General features: G+C 36.0%; 1 protein-coding gene across 5 annotated transcripts in view; it reads right to left on the bottom strand.

Annotated features, from left to right (window-relative positions):
- Positions 1 to 23,612, bottom strand: part of RPGR (retinitis pigmentosa GTPase regulator) — a 68,867-nt gene that overhangs the window by 5,649 nt on the left and 39,606 nt on the right. For 3 of the 5 annotated variants that reach the window (XM_057717700.1, XM_057717697.1, XM_057717699.1), the window contains 4 exons: positions 21,562 to 21,705; positions 20,054 to 20,111; positions 18,673 to 18,764; positions 9,903 to 10,684 (listed from right to left, as the gene is read on the bottom strand). In XM_057717700.1, the coding sequence (XP_057573683.1) occupies positions 10,478 to 10,684; positions 18,673 to 18,764; positions 20,054 to 20,111; positions 21,562 to 21,705 (501 nt within the window). In that variant the 3' untranslated portion in view covers positions 9,903 to 10,477. Of the gene's footprint in view, positions 1 to 9,902; positions 10,685 to 18,672; positions 18,765 to 20,053; positions 20,112 to 21,561; positions 21,706 to 23,612 lie in introns of those variants that run through there. The other 2 variants (XR_009050229.1, XM_057717698.1) reach the window with 1 other exon arrangement.

The following is a 23,612-nucleotide window of genomic DNA, read 5'->3' as shown; positions in this document are numbered from 1 at the left end:
ATCGCAAGTACTGAAATTGAGGCTGTGATTAAAAATCTCCCATCAGGACTTCCTAGGTGGCGCAGTGGTAAAGAATCCGCCTGACAATGCAGGGGACACGGTTTCGAGCCCTGCCCTGGGACGATTCCACATGCCACAAAGCAACTAAGCCCATGTGCCACAACTAGTGAGCCCATGTGCCGCAACTACTGAAGCCCAAGCACCTAGGGCCAGTGCTCCACAACAAGAGAAGCCACTACAATGAGGAGCATGTGCACCACAATGAAGAGTAGCCCCTACTCGCAGCAACTAGAGAAAACCCATATGCATCAACGAAGACCCAACGCAGCCAATAAATAAATTAAAAAAAAAATCGAGTTGCTCCCATCAGGGCTAAGCACACACGAGCCTCCTAGACAGCTCCCTCCACAAGAGGGCAGACAGCAGTATCAAGCAGTATCAGCAGTATTTCATCTTGTGGAACTGAAAACCACAGCCACAGAAAGATAGAGAAAATGAAAAAGCAGAGGACTTTGTACCAGATGAAGGGACAGGATAAACCCCCAGAAAAACAACTAAATAAAGAGGAGATAGGCACCCTTACAGAAAAAGAATACAGAATAATGATGGTGACGATGATCCAGGACTTTGAAAAAAGACTGGATGCCAAGATGGAAAAGTTTACCAAAGACCTAGAAGAATTAAAGAGCAAACTAACAGAGATATGCAACACAATAACGGAAATGAAAAATACACTAGAAGGAACCAATAGCAGATTAACTGAGGCAGAGGGGCGAATAAGTGACCTGGAAGACAGAATGGTGAAAATCACTGATGTGGAAAAGAATAAGGAAAAAAGAATGAAAAGAACAGAAGATAGCCTAAGAGACCTCTGGGACAATGTTAAATGCACCAACATTCTCATTATAGGGGTCCCAGAAGGAGATGAGAGTGAGAAAGGACCCGAGAAAATACTGGAAGAGATTATAGTTGAAAACGTCCCTAACATGGGAAAGGAAATAGCCACCCAAATCCAGGAAGTGCAGAGAGCCCCAGGCAGGATAAACCCAAGGAGAAACACACCAAGACATATAGTAGTCAAATTGACAAAAATTAAAGACAGAGAAAAGTTATTAAAAGCAACAAGGGAGAAACAACAAATAACATACAAGGGAACCCCCATAAGGGTAACAGCTGATTTCTCAGCAGAAACTCTGCAAGCCAGAAGGGAGTGGCACGATATATTTCAAGTGATGAAGGGAAGAACCTACAACCAAGAATACTCTACCCAGCAAGGATCTCATTCAGATTCAATGCAGAAATCAAAAGCTTTACAGACAAGCAACAGCTAAGAGAATTCAGCACCACCAAACCAGCCCTACAACAAATGCTAAAGGAACTTCTCTAAGCGGGAAACATAAGAGAAGAAAAGGACCTACAAAAACAACAACAAAACAATTAAGAAAATGGTAATAGAAACACACATATCGATAATTACCTTGAACGTAAATGGACTAAATGCCCCAACCAAAAGACACAGACTGGCTGAATGGATACAAAAACAAGACCCATATATATGCTGTCTCCAAGAGACCCACTTCAGACCTAGGGACACATACAGACTGAAAGTGAGGGGATGGAAAAAGATATTCCATGCAAAGGAAATCAAAAGAAAGCTGGAGTAGCAATACTCATATCAGATAAAATAGACTTTAAAATAAAAAATGTTATGAGACAAGAAAGGATATTACATAAAGATCAAGGGATCCATCCAAGAAGAGGAGATAACAATTATAAATATATATGCACCCAATATAGGAGCACCTCAATACATAAGGCAAATGCTAACAACTATGAAAGAGGAAATGCAAGGCAGAAATAGAGACACAGATATAGAGAACAAACACATGGACACCAAGTGGGGAAAGCGGAGAGGGTTGGGGGGGGAATGAATTGGGAGATTGGGATACCAAATTGTACACTCTAAATATATGCTGTTTATTGTCTGTTAACTGTATCTCAATAAAAGTACTTAAAAAAAAATCTCCCAACAAACAAAAGCCCAGGGCCAGATGGCTTCACAGGAGAATTCTACCAAATATTTAGAGAAGAGCTAACACCTATCCTTCTCAAACTCTTCCAAAATATAGTGAAGGAGGAACACTCCCAAACTCATTCTGCGAGGCTACCATCATCCTCATACCAAAACCAGACAAAGATGTCACCAAAAAAAATATTATAGGCCAATATCACTGATGAATATGGATGCAAAAATCCTAAAGAAAATACTAGCAAACAGAATCCAACAGTACATTAACAAGATTATACACCATGATCAAGTGGGGTTTACCCCTGGCATGCAAGGGTTCTTCAATATATGCAAATCAATCAACTTGATACACCACAGTAACAAGTTGAAGGATAAAAACCATATGATAATCTAGACAGATGCAGAAAAAGCTTTTGACAAAATTCAACATCCATTTATGATAAAAACGCTCCAGAAAATGGGCATAGAAGGAAATTACCTCAACATAATAAAAGCCAAATATGACAAACCAACAGCCAATATCATTCTAAATGGTGAAAAACTGAAAGCATTCCCTCTAAGAACAGGAACAAGACAAGGGTGCCCCACTCTCACCACTATTATTCAACATAGTTTTGGAAGTCTTAGCCACAGCAATCAGTGAAGAAAAAGAAATAAAAGGAATCCAAATTGGAAAAGAAGTAAAATTGTCACTCTTTGCAGATGACATGATATTATACATAGAAAACCCTAAAGATGCTACCAGAAAACTGCTAGCAGTAATTGATGAATTTTGTAAAGTAGCAGGATACAAAATTAATGCACAGAAAAAGCTCTTTTGATTCTTATACACTAACAATGAAAAGTCAGAAAGAGAAATAAAGGAAACACTCTCATTTACCATTGCAACAAAAAGAATAAAATACCTAGGAATAAACCTGCCTAAAGAGGCAAAGGACCTGTATGCAGAAAACTATAAGACACTGATGAAAGAAATCAAAGACGACACAAACAGATGGAGGGACATACCATGTTCTTGGATTGGAAGACTCAACATTGTGAAAATGACTATACTACCCAAAGCAATTTACAGATTCAATGCAATCCCTATCAAATTACCAATGGCACTTTTCACAGAACTAGAACAAAAAATTTTACAATTTGTATGGAAATGCAAAAGATCCCAAATAGCCAAAGCAATCTTGAGAAAGAAAGACAGAGCTGGAAGAATCAGGCTCCCTGACTTCAGACTATACTACAAGGCTACAGTGATCAAGACAGTATGGTACTGGCACAAAAACAGAAATACAGATCAATGGAACAGAATAGAGAGCCCAGAAATAAACCCATGCACATATGGGCATCTTATCTTTGACAAAGGAGGCAAGAATATACAATGGAAAAAAGACAGCCTCTTCAATATGTGGTGCTGGGAAAATTGGACAGCTACATATAAAAGAATGAAATGAGAACACTTCCTGACACCATACACAAAAATAAAGTCAAAATGGATTAAAGACCTAAATGTAAGGCCAGACACTATAAAACTTTTAGAGGAAAACATAGGAAGAACACTCTATGACAAACATCAAAGCATGATCCTTTTTGACCCATCTCCTAGAATAATGGAAATAAAAACAAAAATAAACAAATGGGACGTAATGAAACTTAAAAGCTTTTGCACAGCAAAAGAGACCATAAACAAGACAAGAAGACAACCCTCAGAATGAGAGAAGATATTTGCCAACGAAGAAACAGACAAAGGATTCATCTCCAAAATATACAAGCAGTTCAATGTCAAAAAACAAACAACCCAATCCACAAATGGGCAGAAGACTGAAATAGACATTTCTCCAAAGAAGACATGCAGATGGCTAACATATGAAAATATGCTCAACATCACTAATCATTAGAGAAATGCAAGTCAAAGCCACAATGAAGTATCACCTCACACCAGTCAGAATGGCCATCATCAAAAAATCTAGAAACAATAAATGCTGGAGAGAGTGTGGAGCAAAGGGAACCCTCTTGCACTGTTGGTGGGAATGTAAATTGGTACAGCCACTATGGAAGACAGTATGGAGGTTCCTCAAAAAACTGAAAATAGAGTTGCCATATGATCCAGAAATCCCAATCCTGGGCATATATCTGGACAAAACTATAATTGGAAAAGATACATGCACCCCAATGTTCACAGCAGCACTGTTTACAATAGCCAAGACATGGACACAACCTAAATGTCCATCAAGAGATGAATGGATAAAGAAGATGTGGTGTATATATGTGTGGAATACTACTCAGCCATAAAAAAGAATGAAATGATGCTATTTGCAACAACATGGTTGGACCTAGAGATGATCACACTAAGTGAAGAAAGTCAGAAAGAGAAAGACAAATACCATATGCTATCATTTGTATATGGAATATAAAATATGCAAATGAATTTTATCTATAGAACAGAAACAGACTCACAAACATGGAAATCAGACTTGTGGTTGCAGGGGGTAGGGTGGGAGAGGGATGGATTGAGAGTTTGGGTTCTAGCAAATGCAAACTATTATATATATATGTATAACTGAATCACTTTGCTGTACATTAGAAACTAATACAACATTATAAATCAACTATACTTCAATAAAATAAATTTTAAAAAAATGAAAGAGGAGAAATAACCAATATCATAGAAATAAAAAAAATCATAAGAGAATAATATGAACAGTTATATGCCAACAAATTGGACAATCTAGAAGAAATGAACAAGTTTCTAGAAACATACAGCCTGCCAAAACTGAGTCAAGAAGAAATAGATGCTTTGAATAGACTGATCACTAGAAGTGAAATAGAATCTGTAATAAAAAACTCTTGGCAAACAAAAGTTCAGGATCAGATGGCTACAGTGGGGAATTCCACCAAACATACAAAGAACTTACACCTATGCTTCTCAAACTATTGCAAAAGACTGAAGAGGAAGGAACACTCCCAAATTCATTCTATGAAGCCACCATCACCCTGATACCAGAAGCAGACAAGCTCACTACAAAAATAACTACCTTTGATGAATACAGATGTAAAAATACTAAACAAAATATTAGCAAACCAAATCCAACAATACATAAAAAGGATCATACACCATGATCAAGTTGGATTCATTCCAGGGTCACAAAGATGGTTCAACACATGCAAATCAATCAATGTGATACACTACATTAACAAAAGAACCACATGATCATCTCAATAGATACAGAAAAAGCATTTGATAAAATTCAATATCCATTCATGATAAAATCTCTCACTGAAGTGGTAGAGGGAACATATCTCAATATAAGAAATGGCATTTACAACAAACCCACAGCCAACATAATACTCAACAGTGAAAAGCTGAAAGCCTTCCCATTAAATTCAGGAACAAGACAAGGATGCCCACTCTCACTACTTCCATTAACACAGTACTGGAAGTTCTAGCCACAGCAATCACACAAGAAAAAGAAATAAAAGGTATTCAAGTTGGAAGGGAAAAGGTAAAACTATCACTATTTGCAGATGACATGATACTCTACATAGAGAACTGTAAAGACTCGACACAAAGACTATTAGAACTAGGGAATTCCCTGATGGTCCAGTGGTTAGGACTCAGTGCTTTCACTGCAGTGGCCCAGATTCAATCCCTGGTCGGGAACTAAGATCCTGTAAGCCATGTGGCATGGCAAAAAACCAAACAAACACCACCCCCCCCCAAAAAAAAAACTATTAGAACTAATAAATGAATTCTTCAAGGTAGCAGAATCTAAGATTAATATACAGAAATCTGTTGCATTCCTTTACACTAACAATTAAATATCAGAAAAAGAAACTAAAAAAACAATCCTCTTTAAAATTGCACCAAAAAAATAACTAGGAATAAAGTTAATCAAGGAAGTGAAAGACCTGTATGCTGAAAACTACAAACACTGATAAAGGAAACTTAATATGATTCAGAGAAATGGAAAAATATCCCATGCTCTTGGATTGGAATAATTAATATTGTTTAAATGGCCATAATACCCAAAGCAATCTACAGATTCAATGCAATCCCTATCAAAATACCCATGTCATTTTTGACAGAACTAGAACAAATAATCCTAAAATTTATATGGAACCAGAAAATACCCAGAATTGCCAAAGTAATTCTGAGGAAAAAGAACAAAACTGGAGGCATAACCCTTCCAGACTTCAGACAATACTACAAAGCTACAGCAATCAAAACAGCATGGTATTGGCACAAAAACAGACAGAGATCAAAGGAACAGAATAGATAGCCCAGAAACAAACCTACACACCTATGGTCAATTAATGTATGACAAAGGAGGCAAGAATAAACAATGGAGAAAAGACAGTCTCTTCAACAAGTGGTACTGGGAAAGCTGGACAGCAACATGTAAATCAATGAAATTAGAACACTCCATCACACACATTTTTTGAGTATAAAAAAATTAACTCAAAATGGTTTAAAACCGAAATATGACATAACAGCATAAAACTCCTAGAAGAGAACATAGACAAAACATTCTAGGACATAAATCACAGCAATATTTTCTTGGATCAGTCTCTCAAGGCAAAAGAGATAAAAGCAAAAATAAACAAATGGGACCTAATAAAACTTAAAAGCTTTTGCACAGCAAAGGAAACCATCAATAAAACAGAAAGACAACCTATGGAATGGGAGAAAATATTGCCAAATGATGCAACCGACAAGAGGTTAATATCCAAAATACACAAACAGCTCATACAACTCAGTATCAAAAAAAACCAAGAAAACAAACCCAATAAAGAATGGTCAGGAGACCTAAATAGACAATTTAGACCTAATTATCTAAAAAATAATACAAATCAACCTATATACAAAAGAGAAACAGACTCACAGTCCTAGAAAACAAACTTATGGTTACCAAAGGGGAAATGGAGGAGGGGAGGTATAAGTTAAGAGTATGGGATTAAGATATATAAGCTACTATACATAAAACAGATAAATAACAAGGATTTACTATAAGCTCAGAGAACTGCATTCAATATCTTGCAATAACCTATAATGGAAAATAATCTAAAATTTACACACACACACACACACACACACACACACACACACCTGAATCATTTCGCTATAAACCTAAAACTAACACACTATTGTAAATCAATATTCAATTCAAAAATGAAAGTTTCAATTCAATTAAAAAGTTTTCCCAAATTAGTTTACACTTATATATAATTTTTGTAATTCTTTATTACTATATGTAGTAATTAAATAATTATACTAATTAAAGAGTTAATATAAATCTGATGCAAAGTTGGAAATTATAAGTTACCTAAAAATATGAAATCAAACATTCCTATGCACAGAATTTTAATGATTTTAAGCAACTGACAGACTGACACATGATACAGAAAACTTCTCTTGTAATAAACACGCTCATAGGGAAAATTCTGTAAAATTTTAGAAGTACTGTGCTACTATTTAGACAAATTCTAAACAAAGTACTTGTAAAGGTTACTTCTGAGAAACTTCAAAAGCTTTTCTAGAATATAAAAAAAAATTTTTTTTCATCTTGGGATAGATGTTTACCATGAATCAGATGAAATTTTTCTTAAAATAAAAACATATTACTGTCATTTAAAGTTAGATATAGCTCTCTAGTTCACTGCTAACCTTACCTTTAAGGCATCTCATCTATTATAATATACATATTATATATACCAGATGAAAATGAAAGCAAATGGAATTATTTGGGAATGCAGCTTGGCCGGGTCAGATAAGATTTCCTGCTGTAGTTTTCGTAAATAATTTTAGGGTTAGGATAACATTTCCTGATGTTTCAGTGATCAGGACTGTGTGTTAACATTATGCCAAAGTAGTTATCCGTCACCATTGTTAGAGGGACTGCTATTAAGCCTGTTTGTTGTCTCTCAGCTTTAAATGTAGCTTCTTTGAGCACAAACATCTTACTTCATTGTATTCAATACAGCTAAACTCCCTCATCCTCCTCCGACTCCCCACACACCCAAGAAGGTTTAGTATGCATTTGTATGCAACAAAAAAATTACCTTCTGAGTAGAATGATGACTTTTCTAATTAATTCTTTAACTCTCATTTCCTGCTTAAAATTTGAGGCCAAACTAGGGAAGATTACAATTGAGATAAATCCAGGGACTAATTAATTATTTCAACATGTTTTCCTTGTAAACAAATTTCTCTTGCCAAAATAATGTACTTTGTTTAAAACAGAGATCACAATTTGTTCTTTGTGGGCAAAATTGGGCCTGCAGCTATGGTTTGGCTCTCCTCGTTTATATACATGCATGCACGCATGGACGCATACATGAATGAGGTGTCTATATAAAAACCCACATTTCCAGATTCTTTTTAAAATGGCTGAGGGTCTGGCAATATTGGACCCAGTACTGAGAAACAGCAATTACCAGGTAGAACAGATTGGCAGCAGTTCAAATATGCTTATCCGTTTAGCCTCTGAAATACTTCAGTTATGTGATCCCTGGTTTAAACGCATTTTTTGTTCAATTTCATAAAATATCCCCTCATTCCTGAGATGAATATTTTCCAACTTTCTGATTTGAGAGAGGCCCTTTCCCAGAATAAAACTGGTATTAGTTTCTACTGCTGCATAACAATAAATTTAGTGGATTAAAACGACATATAGTTATTATCTCATAGTTTTCATGGATCAGTAGCCTGGGTACTTCTTGGCTAGGTCCTCTGCTCAGGGCCTCACAAAGCTGCAATCAGGGTGTCAACCAGGGCTATGGTCTAATCTGAGGGTTGGGTTCCTCGTCCAGGCTCACTGGTTGTTGGCAGAATTCAGTGCCTTGCAGCTGTAGAATAGAGGCCTTCAGATCCTAGAGGCTTCTCACCCTGGCACATGGCCCTCTCTATAATAAGACAGTTTGCTTCTTCAAGGCCAACAGGAGAGCATCTCTACTGCTTTGAATTGCTCTGACTTCTTCCAACTCTGATATCTAGATCTTTTTTGAAAGGGCTCTCCTGATTAGGTCAGGCCACCTAGGATTATCTCTCTTTTACTTAAAGTTAACTCATTAGGAATTTTAAATATATCTGCAAAATATTTCACCTTTTCCACGTAACATAAGCAATAGAGTGATATCTCATCATATTCACTGGTCTCCCCTAAACTCAAGGGGAAGGGATTATTCAGGGCAAGTACACCAGCAGGTGGGAACCTTGGGGGCCATTTTAGGATCCTGCCTATCCTAACTGGCATGTCTTAGTATTATTTTTGAGTTTCACTTCCACTTGGCTTCTATAGTTTATATTTGGCACAGTGTTTTTACAATATTGTACTAGTACTATAGTGGCAACAGCAAAAATTTTTTTATTAAATTTACCTTTTAATAAAATTAGAATTCCACTAAATGTAATATAGGAGACTATTTTGTAAGATTTCAAAATCACATCTACTCTAGACTAACATCCTTACAGCCCTTGTGCATGAAACACAAAGATGGAGTTTTTTTGTTTTATTTAAGTGGGGCAATGGCCACTGTGATTGAATAAGAAAATGTTTTAGTCAGAGGCTAGAATGGGAAAAATAAAGGTAGTTTGATCAGTTAAATAAGTAGCATCTGTGAACACAGGAAAGCAATGTTTCTATTAAAGCCGACTTAGTAGTTTTACCCTTCCTATTCCTTGTGGCAGAGCACTGTGTGACGGAGCCAACCTTAGTTACTACTGTCAATGCTAGAGAGCGCCGCAATGAGATTGGGGATCTGTGGCATGGTCAACCAGTGCAGATAATCTGCAAGGTTCACATGTCAGATCACCTCCCTAAAGGAGCAGGAAGCAAAGAAATTTCAACACAGTTTCTCCACAAAGATGTCCCTGATATTTTCTTTACAAAAAGGTAATTGCATTTTGTGCCTTTCAATATTTTAAAATTAGATTTTTTTTTTGCCCCTGTTTTGTCAGCTGCTAACTCAAAATACCTCCAAATTTTCTCCATATTCACCCATTTAAACAGTGGAACCGACCAGATATAGTTTATTAAAATATGTTCATTAAAAACAATTTTGACTCAGTTTTTGAAAATTGCAAATACATTAAAAACTGTTACAGTGTCAGGAGATTGCCTGATGAAATTATAAAGATGTAAAATTGTTTAGTAAAAACTATGAAATATCTTAATTTAACTTTCACATATAAAAATATATTTCATATTGCAACACTGAACAGTTAAGGCCACAACACTTGAAGGAGAGTTGGAGATACACATATTCTGAAATTGCTTGTCAAAAATAACAGCATTTAAATAAATATCAAAACTGGTCGTACTATTCAAACCAAATCAAACATATTCTTATGTTATATCTTTAAAAGTTTGTTATCAGAAACTTTCCTTCAGAACTCAAATTGTTTTTCAAGTATAAATTACAATGTGCTCGGTGACCATGAAAACATAAACATATTCATAGCATTGTACAAGATTTTGACCTTCTCTCCATATTTGGGGATGAAGTATCCTGATGATTTTGCCCCATGTGGCTCTGGTCGGCATCTCTCTCATTGCTTTTAAAAGCTATTTGATTTCCTACTGGTTTTATCTCTGAGAGTGGCTCATTATTATTCTGCACACTTTTCTGACTCGTCAATGAAATCCTTTTAAAGAGGAAAATCTAGAGAAAAAAAAAAACACACACACACACACGCAGTAAGTGAAATAGTCACTTAATAGTATTTAGGGGGTATAATTTTCAACAAATCTTAACATTATTTCATCACATCTCTATGAGGCACCACAATGGTACATTCTTAGCATCCACCAGCCTTTTTTCTTTCACCAATTGCAATCATGATTCTCCCCTAAAATAAGACCTTTCAGGGTTTACCCTTCAACGCCATCAGTCTTTGGTAATAGGTTATCATTTTTCTTCAAAGAACGAATTCAGGGGACTTCCCTGGCGGTCCAGTGGTTAAGACTTTGCCTTCCAATGCAGGTGGTACAGGTTCGATCCCTGGCCAGGGAGCTAAGATCCCATATGCCTTGCGGCCAAAAAACCAAAATATGAAAACAGAAGCAATATTGTAACAAATTCAATAAAGACTTTAAAAATGGTCCACATCAAAAAACAAAAAAATCTTTAAAAAATCCCCAAAAAACAAAGAACAAATTTAGTATTTCACTTTGCTTTGTTATAAGAGGAAAAAAGATGAAAACTAGGATATTCTACAGGACATACCTCCCCATTCCTGTAGATCAGAACTCCTGGCAAAATGTTAGTGCTGCCAAATGATGGCGGTGGGAGCGCCAGGGGACTGAGTAGGCAATTGGACAAACGGACCTGCTGCTCAGGGGAGGCCAGGGCTGCGGACCGGCAGAAGGAAGGTAATAGCTGAAGAGATGAAAGTAGGCCCCATAACCCAGGGATTCCAGGTGGGCAGAAGAAAGAGCAGAAGAAAAGAGACTGAGGAAAAGCCAAGTGTGAAAGGTAGACAGAGGAAGAGGAGTCAACACTGGGGACTGGGTTTTGTAGAAACAAAATCAGGAAAAAGAGGCAGCTCAGGAGTCAGGGGAGGAAAATATCAACAAAAGAGTGGCCAACAAGGCACATGCAATAGACATCAAGGAAGATGACAACTGAAAAGTTCCAAATGATTTAAGCCCTTTGAGGATTTAGCCAGAGAGAAAACAGGATTCCTAAAGAATGACAACCCAAATAATGGTTTTGACAAGATGCCAAAACCAAAAAACAGCTGAAGATCTGGCTCCTTCAGAAATTAAAATGGTGCTAATAATAATAGTTTACCTTTAAGCTATTATAAAAAATGGAGGAACTAGAATGAAAAGTTGTAACCCAGAAAGTCAGAGTCCAGAAAAAGAGTCTATGAACTAAAATGGGAAAACTCCTGTTCCTGCTATTGTGTAGGAATACACATCTTGAAAAATTCTGCCACTACAGAACACCAAGAAATGCTGAAGAAGTATACAAAATATAATTTTATAATGTGTAGGTGAGCTCACATAAAATGAAGGGAAATCCCCATGGGCCAAAAAAAGAGAGAGCAGGAAGTCTCAGAGGTGAGTTGAGTATTGAAATGGCATTTATTGATCTCATAACTTCAACTCTTAGATTTTAACAGATTTGATCTCACAAAATGTGGAGAATTGGAACTGAGACTGTGGTAAAGTGGGGACCCTCTAAGGACTAGGCCTTTAATGTAAGTCCACCTACAAACACTGGAAGATAACAAAATAACATGTCTCTCTCAGCCTAATAACGTTTTCCTAATGTGAATTTGGGGTTCAAATGTACAGTACTGGTGGAAAACCCTTAACTGAGACATTAACTGAACGTGGTCCCAGAATGCTAACACCCAGGGGAGCTAACAGAATTTTATACAAATTCTCTATGGATGGACTTACCCTAATCTAAGCTTTAAAGGATTTCTACAAAAAGTCCTGGTTGAACATGAACTCACAATCCAAATTTCAAAACACAGAAGGAAAGAAGACACCATTAGCAAGTCAGCCAAAGCAACAAACAGATTTAGACTCTGGAGGATGTCTGACAGGAATAACTAAATACAGAATATAAAAAAAGAATGCTTAAATTATTTAAAGGACTATAATAAAAAAACATGAGCACAAAACAAGGTACTAGGTAAACAAAACAAGGTAAAGGATCAGATGGATTTGAAAAAGGATCAAAACAGAATTTTACTTCAAGATGTGAAAAACATAATAACTGAAATTAAAACTCAGTAGGGAGGTTAAACAGATTAGTCTAAGATGAAAAGATAACATGAAACAGATAAGCTCTGAAATTTCCCCAAATATCACTCAGATATAGAAAATATAAAAGTAATATTTAAAAGACATAGATAACAGAATGAAAAGTTTTATTATATTTGAGTTCCAAAGAAGAGAGAGGAAATATTCAAATATATAATGGATGAGAATTTTCTTCAAATTATGAATGATATGAATTCTCAGATTCAAGAGTCACAATGAATGAGAAGAAAGTTAAAACAAAAAACCTCACATCTAGGCATCTCATAGTGAAATGAAGCACATCAAAGACAGACAATGTAAAAAGCAGCCAGAGAGAAATGACAGATTATATATGAGGTTATCAGCAATTACACCAAAGCAAATTTCTTAATAGCAACAATGGGAACAGATACTAAAAGAAAATAACTGTCAACCAACCATACTACCATTAATTTTCAAGTGAACAGAAACTGAAAAAGTTAACTACAGAAAGAAACTTATGACAGTAACTTCCAAAGGATTTCTTCAGGAAGAATAAAACACATTCCAGAAAGGACATGTGAGATGTGAAAAGGAATGGTGAATAAAGAAAGTGGTATATCAAATAATGATATTTGATTGATGAGGTTAAAAAAATTAAAATGCTTGATACAATAACATGTAAAATGGGAAAAAAGGAGTGATAAGAGAGAAAACTCTTTCTTCGAAGATCCTGGTATTGTTTGGGGAAAAGGAACATTGATTAGCTTTAGATTTTAGGTACATGTTAAAAATGTTAAAGTCAGAATCCAGCTTATAGGCCATTTATAACAGTCACATCTAAAATACAAGCAAAAGTATAAGAATGAAAAAAGATATATTAGGCAAATGCTAACCATAGGAAAACTAGTACAGCTATATTAATATTTGATAAAATAAAGTAGCATATTTTTAAGAACAAAGAAGAATACTACCAATGGTAAGATGACAGACTTAAACCCAATGACATCAATAATCAGATTAAATATAAATGGTCTAAATGCTCTAATTAAAAGGGAGGGATTTGTAGATTTAGATAAAAAAGCAAGACCCATCTACATGCTGCCTAAATCAAATGTATCTGAAATGTAAAACGACAAATGAGTTAAAAGTAAAATTATGTTAAAAGATGATAACTCTAATCCAAAGAGAGCTAAAGTGGCTATATAATATCAGATCAAGTATATTTTAGAGCAAAGAGTATTATTGGGGATGAAGGTCATTTCATAATGATGAAGGGGTCAATTAAGAGGATGTAATAATTCTAAATATTAAGAACCAAATAGCTTTAAGATACATAAAACATAAAGTAATAGAAGTACAAGGAACACTAGACAAATCCACAATTATAGTCAGTGATTTTAATACCTGTCTTTCAATAGTAGAACAAATAGAAAATCAGGAAGGATAGAGAAGACTTGAACAACACCATCAACAAACTTGTCCTAATTGTCATTCATAGAACACTCCACCCAACCACAGTATTCTCAACCTTCTTCTCAAATGAACATTTACCAAGATAAACCTGATTCTGGGCCATAAAATTCACCTCAATAAATTTAAAAGGAATCAATTCATACTAAGTATGTTCTCTAATCACAATGTAATTAAATTAGAAATTAATAATAGATCACTGGAAAAATCTGCTGATACATTGAAATTAAATAACCCATGAGTCAAATAAGAAATCAAAGGGGAAATCAGAAAGTATTTTGAACTGAATGGAAATGAAAACACAACATATCAAGTACTTCAGGGAAAATTTATTGCACAAAAAGTCTATAATAGAAAATAAGAAAGGTCTCAAATTAATGACCTCAACTTCCACGTTAAGAAAAATTAAACAAAATGTTGTGAAAGGAAATTCGAGAAGACATCAGTAAATGAAGAGAAATGTCATGTTCATGAATTAGGAGACTTAATATTGTTAAAATGTTAATTCTTCCCAAATGTATCTGTAGATTCAAAAACAATCCCAAATCAAAATCCCAGCAGCATTTTCTCAGTAAATTGACAAACTGATTATAAAAATTCACATGGAGGGACTTCCCTGGTGGCACAGTGGTTAAGAATCTGCCTGCTAATGCAGGGGACACAGGTTCAAGCCCTGGTCTGGGAAGATTCCACATGCCGCGGAGCAACTAAGCCCATGCGCCACAACTACTGAGCCTGTGCGCTAGAGCCCACGAGCCACAACTATTGAGCCCTTGAGCCACAACTACTGAAGCCTGCGTGCCTAAAGCCTGTGCTCTGCAACAAGAGAAGCCACCACAGTTAGAAGCCAGCGCACTGCAACAAAGAGTAGCCCCCACTCACCGCAACTAGAGAAAGCCAGCGGGCAGCAATGAAGACCCAACGCAGCCAATAAATAAATAAATTTTTTAAAAAATTCACATGAAAGTGCAAAGGGTCTAGAATAGCTAAAACAAGTCTGAAAAGGAGCAAAGTTGGAGGACTAACAGTTCCTGATTTCAAGGCATGTTAAAGCTACAGAACTCAAGACAGTGTGGTACTGGCACAAGAGAAACAGAAACAGGCTCACACATAAAAAAACCAATTGCATTCTGAGAAAGGTATGATGGCACTTCAGTAGAGAAAGGATAGGCTTTTTTTTTTGAACTAATGGAGCTAAAACAATTGAATGTCCATATGCAAAACAAACAAAAAAACCCTTCAATCCATACCTTTACCATTTAAGAAATTAACTCAAAATGGAATACCACTCAGCAATATAAAGGAATGAACTATTGACACATGCATGGATGAATCTCAAAACAGAATCAGTGATTTGCTGAGTATGGCAGGAGGATGTGGGGAGTAAACAGGGATCACAAAGAGGCACAAAGAACCTTCTGCTGATAATGGCACTGTTCACTCTCTTGATTGTGATTATGCTTTCACAGGTGTATATGTATGTCAAAACTAATCAAATTATATGCTTCAAATATGTGTAGTTCATTATGGGTCAATTATACTTAAATAAAGCTATTTTTAAAAAGCAGGGGAGTAATTATTGGGTGGCTCTGAAAAAGATCGTTTCAGGTATTAAGCCTGAAATAACTGACATCAACAGGAAACCATACATAATTGACCTAAGATTCTCCTCACAATAGAGTAAAGCTAACTGTGTACTTGGGGCAAACATGCTGAGTTGGTGCTGCCACGGTAAATAAAGCATAGCATCAGAGAAAAGGAAGGAAAGGCAAGAATCCACAGGCATAATTTTTGGTGGAGAAATTCTCATCTTGGCCTCTTCTATTTCCGGTAGTGACATAAAATAAATCTATGAACTGAACTGGTATGGGGAACTATCCAGGCATCTGCCATGTTCTAGCTAGATTCTGAGGGATGGCACTGGAGTTTTAACCTCTCTATCTGCAGCCTTTAGCCTTGTGCCTGGCACACAGAGGCACCCAGTAAATACATGCCAAATAAACACATGAATAAACTAATTCCATGATGGGAAGAAATTATTAATAGCTAAAAAGCTTACTGCTTTTTTCACTAGCTTACTTAGGTGGAAATTAAGCCAATAACACATTTTTCTTAGTGGCTAACTGTAGATCCAAATTTGCTACAGTTTGGTAAAGCAGTATTTGGCAATTTCCAGATATAACAATCGTCAAAAGATCTCTGACACCAATTAAAATTATGAGTCCTAACATGGCTATCAGAAACATTTAAAATCATCAAAACAAAATTCAATGGTGAATTCTGTCTTGTAGAGACCAAGAGTGTACTTATTTCTTTTATCTTTGGAGTGGCTGTCTAATTAAGGGAAGGGATGTAAAATTTCAGACACATGCTTATTTTGATATGAGTTAATGAATCATTTATTTTCCTAGTTTTAAAAACAGTTTGATTTGTTTGGCTTAGATGGTGTAAATAGGTTAGAGACGTAGATTAAAATATATCATGTGGGAATGACTGAAAAAAATCTCATCCAAATCACCTATTTCCTTTCTAAAATATACAGAATAACAGCCTATTCTTTAAGTAGGAAATATATTTATTACTGCTTGACTTTTTAAAATATAATTTTCATTACTTTTTGTTTCTTTTCTCTAACCAAGGAAATGTGTACTTAATCAATTATATTTTCCATTAGGTATAAATGAGAATTTAAGCAGAATCAAAGTTGAAGGCTGAATTTGTCAGCCTGGCACTCTATCCTGGCCTGGCCTCACCTTTGTCCCATGGTCTTGCGAGGCTCCCTGCTTGGCCTGCCACTATAGGTGCCCACCACGCTCCCTCCCACACAGCATTCCTTCCCTAGCTCAGGCCTCTCTTGTCCTGCGTATTCAAATCCTACCACCTATGGACAATGCTGAAGACCAGAGAGCCTGAAAAGTTCCCTAAACTCAACCACATATTCTAGAATATGCATTTTCATTTGGTCAGAGGTGTGTTTCAAATATTTTTTTCTGCTGCTTCATTTCACTTTTCCTCTCCTTAGGTTCTTATGTCTCCTGACTCCTTTACTTTTCATCCTTCTCCCTCATATTTGATCTTCTTTTCCAGAGTATTTCCCTGAGCTCTTTATAACTGAAAAAAGTTTCTGCAGGAACACTATGAAGTATAGTGGTGGATTATCTGTTAAATGTTCTGTTCTACCAGACAGAGAATCTAAAAGGTTCCTAAACCTTGATGAAATGTTCTAGTGATGCATGCTATAATTCTAAGAAGGGTAATAATTCTGAAGTGTCCTTTGAGCCAGGTCACAGACATCTTTTGGGTACAGTAATCCGAACTTATAATTTTATAAAGATAAAAATGGTCATGAAATAGTTTTTAGTAAAAGATAACAATATGGAGATTTGGGCTAAAATAACTTCTGAAATTTGTGAAGTAATTTTGAAAGGAATTTCAGAGTGACGTATACCTACAAAGATGGCAAAAGACCGCATGTTTACTACCCTAAGGGCGGCTCCTGGTTTTACCTTCATCCTTTCCTCTTTCTTACCCCATTACATTTTACAATTCACTGTCAACCAAAAATATTTACTGAGCATTTACCATGTACTAGGAACTCTGATAAGTGCTAAGGATACACTAGAAAGCAAAACAGAAAATAGTTTCTGTCCCCATGGAGCTGAAGGCCAGTGTGGAGACAGAGACATAATGTAAATGAATATACATGTAACTGCAAACTGTGACAAACACTAAGAAGTATGAGAAAAGGGTGCTATGTGAGAGGATAATAATGGGACATAATAATTTATATAAGTGCTGCTGGTCACAAAAGGCCTCTGTGTGGAAATGACATATAAGCTGAGACCTAAGGCTGAATAAGAATTAACAAGGCTTTTCATTTTTCTTGTCTTCCATGTTTCCTCCTAACACTGCTACCTGGAAATGTCTCATGATTAAAGTCTTTCTGCAAGTGGAAAGAGTAATTTACTTCCAAGAAGAAGAAATGTATCCATTGGACTTGTCACAACTCCAAAACAATATTAGTCCAGAGAGCCCGGAGTAGCACATTGTAATGTTTTCTAAGCATAATTATCTTTAACTTTTCATTCATCCTATTTCTTGGCCTGGCCTTACTCTCTTTTAGACTCTCAGGATATTATATTCTTATAATTTAAGCAGTAGAGTTCTTTTACGTATCTTTTATTGTATGATGAATCAGTGTGCAAGGGATGATTGAAAGGAACATGCTATTACATTTTTGCAGGGCAATCTGAATCAAAATCTAAAATCCAATAAGTAAACATGCATGTTAAAAATGTGAAACATCACCTGAAATCATGTTATGGGGTCATCAAAATGCATACTAAGGGAACTAAATTATGTGGATCACCATATAAAAAATAGAAGAAGCAAATCAATACTTTGGCCTTAACACTAAAATGAAAAGTTCAGTTCACTTACCTTCTTTGATTTTTTTATATCTTTACTTGGTGTTGATTCACTGTCTTCCAGGATTTCTGAAGAACTGCTCTTTGCATGATCATGCATACTTCCTATGATAGGATATATTTAGAAATATTTTTTCTAACTAAAGAGCAAAAAAAAGTCCTGATGCTTTCAGTGAAACTCTATCAACCATGAATTATGGGGTAATACTAAAGAGTAGTGGACAGCTGCATATTTCCTGAAAAGTTAAGGCAAAAATCTCAGAATGACATGACCAATGTTGTAACTGTCTAGGTGACCAGTGCCCAAGTATAGCAAAGGTAACAGTAAATGTTAGGGGCGACTTCTGTAAAATATAAATTCCCTTTAAAAAAGTTAACCTAGTTGTAATGAAATTATTTGTACCCAAATGCACGTTATTTCCTTGGCATTTCAAATTAATCCACATTATATAGTTGAATAATGATCTTTAGACTCATGAAGTGTATGCATTCTTCTAATTTTACACATATATTATCAACAACTTAAATCTTATATGTAATTTCTTTTTAACACTTTAGGTTATATGCTAAGAATACTTAGAGATGACAAATATTTTAACATTTTGGTTAAAATATTCTAAAACTTACTATTCTTTCTGCAGAAGTTAGAAGAAAAAAATGTGTTAAGGAAACTATTCCTTCTTCTGCTTAAATTCTGATCAGATATCCACTATTACGGGACAGTTATTTGTAATGACATCGCAGCAAAAGGCCCACTGTGATGTGATGGTGTGGAAACATAATATGAGGATCATACAGCAAAAACACCAATGATCTGGGTGTAGAAACTGTAGGTCCCAAGGGCGGTCACAGTCTCCTCTGTTCTGTGACCCGTTCTCTGACATCAACAGCGAGGCTTGGACTCCTCTGAAATGTCTGTGGTAAGATCAAAGGCTCAGGTTTGGGCTCTGGGGGAAATAACTGGATGGCCTGCTGTGGCTCTAGGCCAGCCTGGCCATCAGTGATGGCGTCTGGCAGTGCTCACCAGACATATAAATTGAGATCTGGGACAAAAGCCCAACTTAATAATACTGATTGAAAAAAAAAAGCAGTAAAAAGGCTGTTCTAAACCACTTAACACTGACACATGAGCAGCCATGAGGGATGTGAATATTTTTATGTGAAGAAGCTGTGGTGGTGATCAATGAGAACACATAAGCCTGTGTCACATATTTCACAGCTTATTATGAGGGTCATGTGACAATAAAAAGTGTAAAATAGAATTCATGCGTGTAAGCTATAATTCCTTAGTTACAGCTCACATATGCATAAATATCTATATGTACATATGAACGTAGTATGCTACATATCTAGCCTTTTTGAAAGTATGCTTTTGAAGTCAAATGTGCTCACACCTTTTGGATTTTCATTGTATTCATGAATGGCTGGTTCCTCTTGGTTGGCTTTTTTGTCCTATAAACAATAAAGAAACAATATAATAAAAACATATTTGTACTGGGCTAGAAAACCTAGTTTTGGTTTTAAGCAGGGTTCTAGAGTCAGCGTGTAGCTCACAACATAAACATGTGACAATTATTTCTCTTTGCTGGACTCTTGCCTTAGATGATGAGTGATTTGCTAATGTCCTTCCTAGCTTAAAATTGTATGATTAATAAGAATTGTATATTCAAGAATTCTACTCAAAGAAGATTCAGGAACATTAATTGGTATATGAATTAGCTCAACATTTTATAATGTCAAATTGGAGTTTAATGAATTCTATGCTAAAGAATTTCAGGGACTGCCATAACTGGAACTCATAAATGTTCCTTATCAAACAGAATCTTTCCCTCCCTCTGAAAGAAAACAATAACTGCTAGAACACATTTTTTCCTCAGTGAGAGGAAGGAGTCTTGGAAAAAGAAGGAAGCAAGGAAGAGAATGACCTCTGTAGCACAATATCATTTTGTAAATTAAAAATACACACACAAAACAACAATACATGTTTTACAAGTACACATTCAAATAAAAGGACAAGCATGTTTCAATGGTTGTCTGTGTTAGGGCAAAGGGGAATGAGGGTCAAAGGCAACCAATTTAAATAAAGAGAGAAGAGCCTTGCACAGACCAGTGATGATAGTGTTTCATCAACTCGAGATGGCAGGGTTAACTCAGAGCTCTTTGCAAGAGGTTCAACAAATGAAATGAAAATGAATCAATACAGTATCATTCAGTTTGGGTTTCTGAATTCCATACCTCTGAAATGAATCCAGAGTAGTGCTAATAAACAAATGATTTCAAACCTACCAACTGTCTCCTAGCAGGGTCACTCTTAGGTAAATCTGCCAAATGGAAGGGATGTTTTTGGCATCCCTAGCTCCACTTTCAGGATGACTTTCTCTTCCTCAGTGAGGCCTCCTCCCGTTCCCTCTATAAATACTTTCTTCTTGGCCACATCTCTGCAGAACTGATCTCAACCTCAAACACTGCTGTAAACAACTTTCATTTGTCCATGTACATGTAAATATACACACGTAGTGTGCACATACACATCCCATTTCTGCCACTAGCACTGGGCTGCTAATGTAATTTTATCATTTCAAGGACCAGTGCTGAACTTCTTGGTTAATTTCTCAAGAGTGTACTATACTGGCCCATATCAATTCATTTCCATTCATTTGAAGAACAGAATGCTATCAAGAAGTGTGGAAAGAATGTTACAGAAAAAAGGGTGCCTGATTCATAAATTTGTCAAAGCTTGTCCTACAGCATGTAAACAAAGTTATTCATAGAAGTATTTCTGTTCTCCAAGGAAGTTGGAATCTGCCCTCTGCAGAGACCAGGGGACCCATACGCTTTCTCTTGGGCAGGGTCTTGGGATTTAAGCACGTTATCATCATACCTTTTCAATGGCTGTCAATACCTTTTTAACTGAGTTGTCGGTTTCACTGTGGTCATCTGCAGGAACACTTCCATTGCCTCCTGTGGCTTTCTTCTCGCCTTCTAGATATTCCTCAGTTTCCTCATCCACGTCTTCTGGCTCATCACCTTCTGAAAATTCGTGATCCTGTGACAAAATTGATAATCAGGGAAGAGCTAAGTTTTTCTTTTTTAAAAAACAGAGATTTGATATTGCTGTCATAAATAATTTATACCATCTCAAAGAACATGTAGACTATGAATTCAAATATTAAAGTCAAAGAAATAAAATACAGAATAATCCATGCCACATATCAAGTTACTATATTACCAAGGATTTCATGCATGTTACTCGATTTCAACATTTTCAATGAGTAGGGTTCCCAAAGTTCTTTTTAGCACCTATGGTAAGGTTAAAGTGAAAAAACAAAATACTTTCTGGGCTGTCTAGAAAGAATGCTTTTAAATATTAGAGAAGTTAAAAAGCTTTTTATCTACTGTAGCATTATAACATAATCATATGTATATCTTGTGTTCATCTTCCAAAACATAGGGATTTAAAATCACTTCAGAAGTACCACTCACCAATATTCACAAGAGAAAGGTCACTATAATTACTTACATTCTGGGAAAAAGATAAAGGGGCATAGGCAGTTTAAATGGTTTGCTCTTGGTTATTTAAAGCAGACAGAAAACCTAACAGAGGCAGGATTTAGTCCAACTGGCTCTTGTCCAGCTAATCCAAATTATAAAACAGCCTGTCTATGGATTTGATAGACTGGTAATAAATCCTGTAATGCTTATAAAGTAAAAGCAGAAAATATTAGTTTTACTCTTTATTCTATACTGAGTTTTTGTTTGTTTGTTTGTTTTTGCCATTTCATGTTTTGGGTGGAAAACTGCTTATTGTCATTAAGAGACTGGACTCTTTATTGGATATTTTTTCCTATGCTTTTCATTTATGCATCTCACTAAAGGCATAATGACCCCTAAAATAAGAGACACAGTAAGTAATCTGTGTCATTCACTCCCTTGAAGAATGTTTTTACAAAGTTCACCTTAGCCATATTTGCCTGAGACCATATATGCCCTTTATATCCCTTCAACACTATAACTAGCTTCTCATGGTCACCTTCTTAGTGGCTATTTGGCTGAACCTGACACTCAACAGAATCTTTACTGGGTGGTTTGAAAAGAATGTCTCTAATAATTAACTCACCTTTTTTTCTGGCAAAAATACAAAAAGTGAGAGTTCACGCTAGGGAGAGAACGTGTTTGTATTTCACACCTTAGTAACACATACAAGTGGCATCATCAGGCTAGCAGCACTAAAGGTATGGCCTAACAGCATTCCCACTGAGGACAAGCAATCCGCAAGTGAAGCCTTGAGATTTAAGAAAGAGTTTCAGAAGTCACTCTGGGAGGGCTTAACTTAGGTTAACCAAGGTCATGAGGCAGTGCACTTGGGAGGGGAACTCGGGAGAAGGGAACAGGGTACCAGGGGAGAGTTATATTAAAGGATGTGCTACACGTTTAGGTTGGGTAGGGTTAATGACAAGGAGCTACCATTTACCAAGGACTTCTAAAGCTTTCCTTTTCTTCTGCATGATTTCCCCTCTAAGTGAGTTATATATTATGGCTAGCCAAATGCACATTACAGGTAGCTAAAATGATCAGAGATCACTTTACTTTGGAAGAGAATGGGAAGCAAGATTACTAGATTTAAGACTTAGGCCTGATACATAGATGTATTTATAAATGTACATATATGAAGGCCAACTAGAAAGAACAGAGCTCTCGAGACAGAGAATTTCAGACCCTGACCACTTATCTCCCAGTGGGAGGGTCAGTGAGCTGTATTCTATCAAAGTCCTCATTACTTGGACAATTTGGCTAATCTAGGACCTGGGTCAGTTCCAACTGTGCTAGTTTACTACAGTATTAATGTAACCACAGGATATCATGCTATTATAAAAAGAAGCATGGAGTTTTACCTTATTTTAGAAATAAGCAAAACACCTCTTTTATAATGAACTACAATTTTACTCATTAACT

This window comes from Hippopotamus amphibius, chromosome X, assembly GCF_030028045.1.
Source record: "Hippopotamus amphibius kiboko isolate mHipAmp2 chromosome X, mHipAmp2.hap2, whole genome shotgun sequence".
In the NCBI taxonomy this organism is placed as follows: domain Eukaryota; kingdom Metazoa; phylum Chordata; class Mammalia; order Artiodactyla; family Hippopotamidae; genus Hippopotamus; species Hippopotamus amphibius.
The sequence above is the reverse complement of the archived record's forward strand: the minus strand, read 5'-3'. Positions and strand labels throughout refer to the sequence as shown.